Genomic DNA, 6,035 nt, shown 5'->3' with positions numbered 1-6,035 from the left:
CGCGAGTGAGATTCTCCTCCCTCTGCATGAGGACTTGAACGTTCAAATCGGGGTTAAAACAAAAGGCCTCTGGACGTAAAGTCTTTGGTTCATCAAGTGTCCGTGTTCAAGTAAAGCTTGTAGTGGAGCTGTAGGCTTGTTCAGAGCGGAAGGAGGGTCGAAGTAGACGATACAGAGCCGCTCGGGCCGTCTCAACCTTTTTGTGTATAGTGACGGGCAGCTCGTAGAAGAGAAACCATTCAAGAATCTAAACAGATAAACACACCCAACTATAACTTATCATTTTGGTCTAGGATGAGAAGCGCACAGCTGGGGGGGAATGAAAGAAAAAACAAACCCAAAAGCAGTAGTAAGCATAAAAAAATAAAGCTGAGTAACATTTCAATACATTGCACAATATAATACTGACGCATTGTTTTTCTTTTAGTGCTTGTAGTTGAGCCAATGCATGACTTTGATAACTAAAGAGGAGGGAGGAGTTTTGTTATCAGTCATTAAAAACAAAGCAGGAATGATCTCTCAGCTAATAATCCCAATAAATAATAGTAATGACGAGGACTAATACGATAAAAATCAATTCCACGTGATCAGAGTCACCAATCATGTCAACATGGTGTGAACACGGCCCTGCACACGCGTTCAGATTTCCACTCGGAAGCACGAGAACACGGCGATCGGCCTCCCGCTCGTCTCGCGGGTGGTCCGGACGAACTGCGAGAGGGTGAGGGTCAAAAACCACACGGCGACTTATCTATTGCACAACAATCAATCCCTCAAACTAAAACAATACTAACGCGTCGCTCCTAACACTGCTGACAAGCCAACGATCCACCTGATGGCTTTTAAAAACTCACTAATGATGTGCCTTTGGCGTGATGGGAAACAAAGCCTTTTTTGAATTTATATTAAAAAAAAAAAAAAGCATCTTGTGATTTTTTTTTTTTTTTTTTTTTGTTCAGCGCAGGAAGTGTTGAGAAGGATCAACACAGATCTGCTTTGCTTTGTGTGAAAACCCACACGGGGAAGGGCGAGGCAGCTGATTCTGTACTTTAGCATCACTAGGGAGGGGGTGGGCAGCGGGCGGGCGAGGTGCTGATCAGTGGTAAGAAACTAGTCTGCACTCAGAACAGTGGGATTCTACTCACAGATCATTTTCTTAGAAACCTTAAATTCAACTGTTTTAAAGAATCGCACAGAATCATCTGCTGAGGGTGTTTTTTCTTTTTTTTTGGTCACAGGGTGACTGCAGAGGGATAGAAAAATAATGTCATCCTGTACACTGTTACATTATAGAAAAAAGGTATCACAAAATATTTTAAAATTATACTGAGGTATGAAAGTATGAAACACCTCTTGTGCACACAGACAGAACGGCACGCTTCACGTACTGTAGGCTCAGACGCACTTCAGCTTTTTCTTTGTTCTACGTTATGCTCCGCGGTTAGCGCAAAGATCCGGACAGACCCTTCGAACTGATTCTATCGCTCTACCCAAGCTTTCGCGTGCTGCTCTACAGCTTCCAAAACAACACAAGTGGAAAACAACTGACATGAGTAACCCTCCTCTCTAATCTACCAGCACAATCTGCTGAAATGAGCTCTGTTAAAAAGGAACCGTTTGTGCTGTGATGTCTTTGTGCCTGTCGGGCTGATAGCGATCTAAAGAGTGGGTAATACTGACTGAAGTAGGAACCGACAAAGAGGCGCACAAACGCAGGCACGCACACGCTCGCTCACACAAATGAAGTCTTTTTCCAGTCAGCCAATGCTGCAGCTTTCTCCACTCCGGCCCTTGAAGGGTTCACAGGTTAAAAAGTCCAGAAGAGGCTTCAGGACAAGGTGCAGTCGTAGGTTCCCTCCTCCTCCCCCTGCTCCTCCGTTTGTTCGGGAGGACAGTCCTCAGAGGGGGGACGGGGGAAAACTCCTGCGGGTTCGAGAGAGGGCAGGGCCAGGCCCAGCGGGGTCACCACTCCTCTGCTGTCTTCTGCCCGAGGTACCGCGGCTCCTCCCAGACCTTCAGAGCCACTGAGCTTGGAGCATTGGGTGGCAGGCTGGAAGGCTTCAGGCTGCACCTGCTCCGACGTCGACTCCATCAGCCGCTGCAGCTGCGGCTGGATCAGGCTGAGGAATGGTTTGTAACCCAGGCTACGGGAAGAAGACAAAACATTTATTGTAATAAAAAAGGTAAAGAAATCTCTCTATACGAGTTGTTATATCCATCAGTAGAGTTGGATAGGTCAATCCAAATACTGATAGCATAGTTATCAATACTGGTATCGGTATCTGATTGTTACTGATCGTGACTTTTGATAATAGGATCGATAACAACGCCGGCACTGGTATCGGCTCTATACTAGTGTATTAGGACTGATGGTACTGCTGGAAGGTGTGGTTTGTATTTATTGCGTAATATCCATCCACGCATTCGCATCTGCTTATCCTTATCCCAGCTGTCATAGGGCGAGAGGCGGGGTACGCCCTGGACAGGTCGCCAGTCTGTCGCAGGGCTAACACACAGGGGAAAACAACCAGTCGCACTCACTCCCGCATTCACACCTATGGGCAATTTAGATTTTTCAATTAACCTATCCCCACAAAGTGCATGTCTTTGGACTGTGGGAGGAAGCTGGAGTACCGTGGCTCAGGGGGTTGGGAAGCGTATCTGTAACCGGAAGGTCGCCGGTTCGATCCCCGGGCTCTCTGTCCTGGTCGTTGTGTCCTTGGGCAAGACACTTTACCCTACCGCCTACTGGTGTTGGCTAGAGGGGCCGATGGTGCGATATGGCAGCCTCGCTTCTGTCAGTCTGCCCCAGGGCAGCTGTGGCTACAACCGTAGCTGCTTCCACCAGTGTGTGAATGTGAGAGTGAATGAATAGTGGCATTGTAAAGCACTTTGGGTGCCTTGAAAAGCGCTATATAAATCCAATCCATTATTATTATTATTATTATTATCCGAGGAGAACCCACACAAACATGCAAACTCCACACTCCAATTCCTGATGGTGGAATTGAACTCAGGACCTTCTTGCTGTGAGGCAACAGTGCTAACCACTGTGCTGCCCTATTGTGTAATATAAAAAAAATAAAAAAAATCACAGTGATTTAGTGGTCATTAAAAATGTGTCACAATTTCCAAACTAAAGATGACATCTCATAAATCAGAACACACTGCTCTCCCCTACATAACGTGTTTTTATAGATTAAAAATATCGGTACCAGCACAGAACTACCCACCAGTCTGTGGAGGCCCACGCATCGACTGCTAATAATCCGTTTCGGACACTCTGCACATTTTCCGCAGGAACCTCTGGGTTGTCCAGGAAACTGATCACCTGCTTGATGACATTTGCATCCCGCAGGATCAAACCAATCACCACACACCACTCCAGGCAGCCCGCCTCCATGAACACATGGAGAAGATATCTGATAGACACACAGAAGGCGCAGCTTAAATATACGTGTTGATTTTGCATTGAATTAAACGACCATAGTTTGAATGGGGTCCCACCTGAGCTGCACCTGGGACTTGTGCGGGCCTTTGTTGGCCAGCTCCATGGAGATGTGCTCCAGCTCGGCCTGACTCAGGCTCAAAGTGGACGAGTTCTCGTCCACCATTGTCCAGTCGCCATCCACCACTGAGCTGGTCTCTGTGAGGTCTGTGGCCGAGCCGATGCTGTACTCCTCGACTAGAAAGCGCAGTGAGTGAAAGATGAAGTTCAGCTTAAGCGGATGAAAACAAAAGAAGGGAATAACTGTTAAAGTTGTATTACCTTTGTTGGTGAGCAGTGACAGGAAGGCCTCATGAGTCTGTGGTGAGTGCTGGTTCGAGTGAGCAGAAGAGGCTGTGTCCATGTCTTTGGGTCTCTGCTCAAGCCCGTCCATCCAGGTGTGGTTGTCAGGAGCTGTCGGAGGCGGTGCCGTGTCCATGTCGTTGTTCAGCAGGCTGTCTGCTGACTGTGACTTCAACAACCGTGGGCTCAGCACTGAAAACAACAACGAAAAACAGCAAGAATTACAGCGATGAAGCCAGTGATGGCATGTAAGGATTAAATTGTCAGTAGTATGCAAACTGGGGCACCATACTGGATGGCTATTCAACCATCACCTTTAAATATTTAAAGTAATAATTGATTTCTCTGTAAACCTTCCTGTTCTTCACTCACCTGTACGGCACCGTCCATTCTTCAGTGGTGAGCTGAGGTTTCCCACAGGAATGACAGGGAACGGCCAGAGGAAGTCCTTATGGAGCTTCTTCAGCGCCAATACAAAATCATCAACTCGGGCCACGCGGTTTCGCTCGCGACATAACCAGCCGATGAGTTCGAAGCCCAGCTGAGCGGAAAAGCATCCCAGATCACGAAGGCGCACCTGCTCCAGGAGGTGACGGGCATGGCGCCACAGCATCATGTCGATATACATGTTCTCTGCACACTCCACATCCCGACTGGCGGGAGGATGCAACAGAGGGAAAAGACAGGAATAGTTAGATGAGCAGAGCACATTCTGAACAAACTGCAGTACTAGTGTCCACTTTTATGCAAAATAATGTGCAGGTACCCTTTAGCAGAAGATCCAGAAGGCATACTGAAGGTCTTCTGCAGGTTGAACTTTCCTGCGGTGACCGAGTCGGCCGACTGAGACAAGCTGATGCTGCGATTTCTAAAGAACTCGAAACCTCCAGTTGAGCTGGGTTCCTGAACACAGAAACACGTTTGAAGGTTACCAGTTTAAAGTTTATAAAAAGTGCTTTTCATGGGCATGTAGTCAGAAAGAGCTGTGCAATAACACAGAATAAAACAAATAAATAAAACAGGAAGAGACAATAAAAGATCATTAAAGGACAGTCAGTGAATTTAAGACAGAATAAAGATAAAACCGTACGAGGTTGGTGCCCTTGCTTGAAGCCAGACTGACAGTCACTGTAACATTTTCAGCTCCTCACCTGAGTAGTGGGTGTTGGGGGCGGAGTCTCCATCTCCCCTGAACCAATGGCTTTGAGGAATCTGATCATGTGCCGGCAAAGGTCCCACTTGCCCTGCTCGAGAGCCGTGTTGAAGAGAAGAGTGGCGTGCTGTCTGCTCACTGCTGGAACCTCCATATTCTTTATGGAGGAGGAGAAAAAGAGGAACGCCTGAGACTTTGAGGATCTTTTTAAGGATCTTGGAAAAATAAATTAGACTCTTTTCCAAAGATTTTCAAGGGTGAAAATGCAAATAATCTCTGCCATTATAAAGTTAACTGAAGTGGGGAATGTAGAATATGGTAATATGAGCTGTTGACTCCGCTCGTTACCTGCAGTATAATCAAATAGGAGGCCGCTGTGTCCAGATCCTGAGCCATGAGACACTCCTCAAACAGATCTTTGGGGTTTCCCACGGCTGCAAACAGGTAGTTCCACAGGGCGTACTCTGTCTTCCTGGCGCAGTGGACGATGGTCTGGAGGAACAGGGGGAACTCTGTGATGAACTTTGCAACGGTGGGAAGCAGCGGGTCGGGTATGGGCTCCCGCGACGTTGCCTCTTCTTCCAGCACTACATGAACCATCAGCTCCATGACATGGGGGAAGTAGGGGAGGGAGGCACATGACTGAGCCAGCATCAAAGCCTTGAAAGGAAACAGTAAAGAAAGGAATAAATTCTCTCATATACTAACATCGCACACACTATCAATATTTTCATACCTGAATTTCTTGGTAATTCAAACAAATTCATACAAATTTGAAAAGAAAGTTTCTCAGAGCTTTGTCATCATCATGCCCTGATCATCATCGTGATCAGTGCCTTTTGGTCTTTATTTAAAGTTTTCCTAAACAAAATTGCAAACGGAAAAAAAGTAGGGTTTAACCTTTTCATTTAAAAGTATTCCAGTATCAAATATCTCATCTTAAATTGCCTTATGTGCTCTTAAAAATGCAGTGCTGGAAGCCTCATTTCTTTTCTGGCTTCCTCTTTGGCGACAAGTATCTCAGTTTCTTCGGACTTGGATTTCGAGGTTCTTTTTGCTCAGGGTAAGAACATTACGAGGCTAATGTGATTA

The 6,035-nt window shown here is 46.5% G+C and overlaps 1 protein-coding gene across 2 annotated transcripts in view; it reads right to left on the bottom strand.

Moving 5' to 3' along the window:
• Positions 1–1,040: 1,040 nt before the first annotated feature.
• ric1 (RIC1 homolog, RAB6A GEF complex partner 1) overlaps positions 1,041–6,035 on the bottom strand; it is a 43,074-nt gene continuing 38,079 nt past the window's right edge. For both annotated transcript variants that reach the window (XM_026173795.2, XM_026173796.2), the window contains exons 20-27: positions 5,292–5,603; positions 4,942–5,100; positions 4,557–4,693; positions 4,163–4,443; positions 3,770–3,982; positions 3,508–3,685; positions 3,234–3,422; positions 1,041–2,144 (exon numbers count right to left, since the gene is read on the bottom strand). In XM_026173795.2, coding sequence (XP_026029580.1) covers positions 1,829–2,144; positions 3,234–3,422; positions 3,508–3,685; positions 3,770–3,982; positions 4,163–4,443; positions 4,557–4,693; positions 4,942–5,100; positions 5,292–5,603 — 1,785 coding nt within the window. In that variant the 3' untranslated portion in view covers positions 1,041–1,828. The remainder of the gene's footprint in view (positions 2,145–3,233; positions 3,423–3,507; positions 3,686–3,769; positions 3,983–4,162; positions 4,444–4,556; positions 4,694–4,941; positions 5,101–5,291; positions 5,604–6,035) is intronic.

The sequence above is a fragment of the Astatotilapia calliptera genome, chromosome 7 (genome assembly GCF_964374335.1).
Source record: "Astatotilapia calliptera chromosome 7, fAstCal68.1, whole genome shotgun sequence".
NCBI classification, from domain to species: domain Eukaryota; kingdom Metazoa; phylum Chordata; class Actinopteri; order Cichliformes; family Cichlidae; genus Astatotilapia; species Astatotilapia calliptera.
Note: the sequence above shows the minus strand (reverse complement) of the source record. Positions and strands in the feature narration are given on the sequence as shown.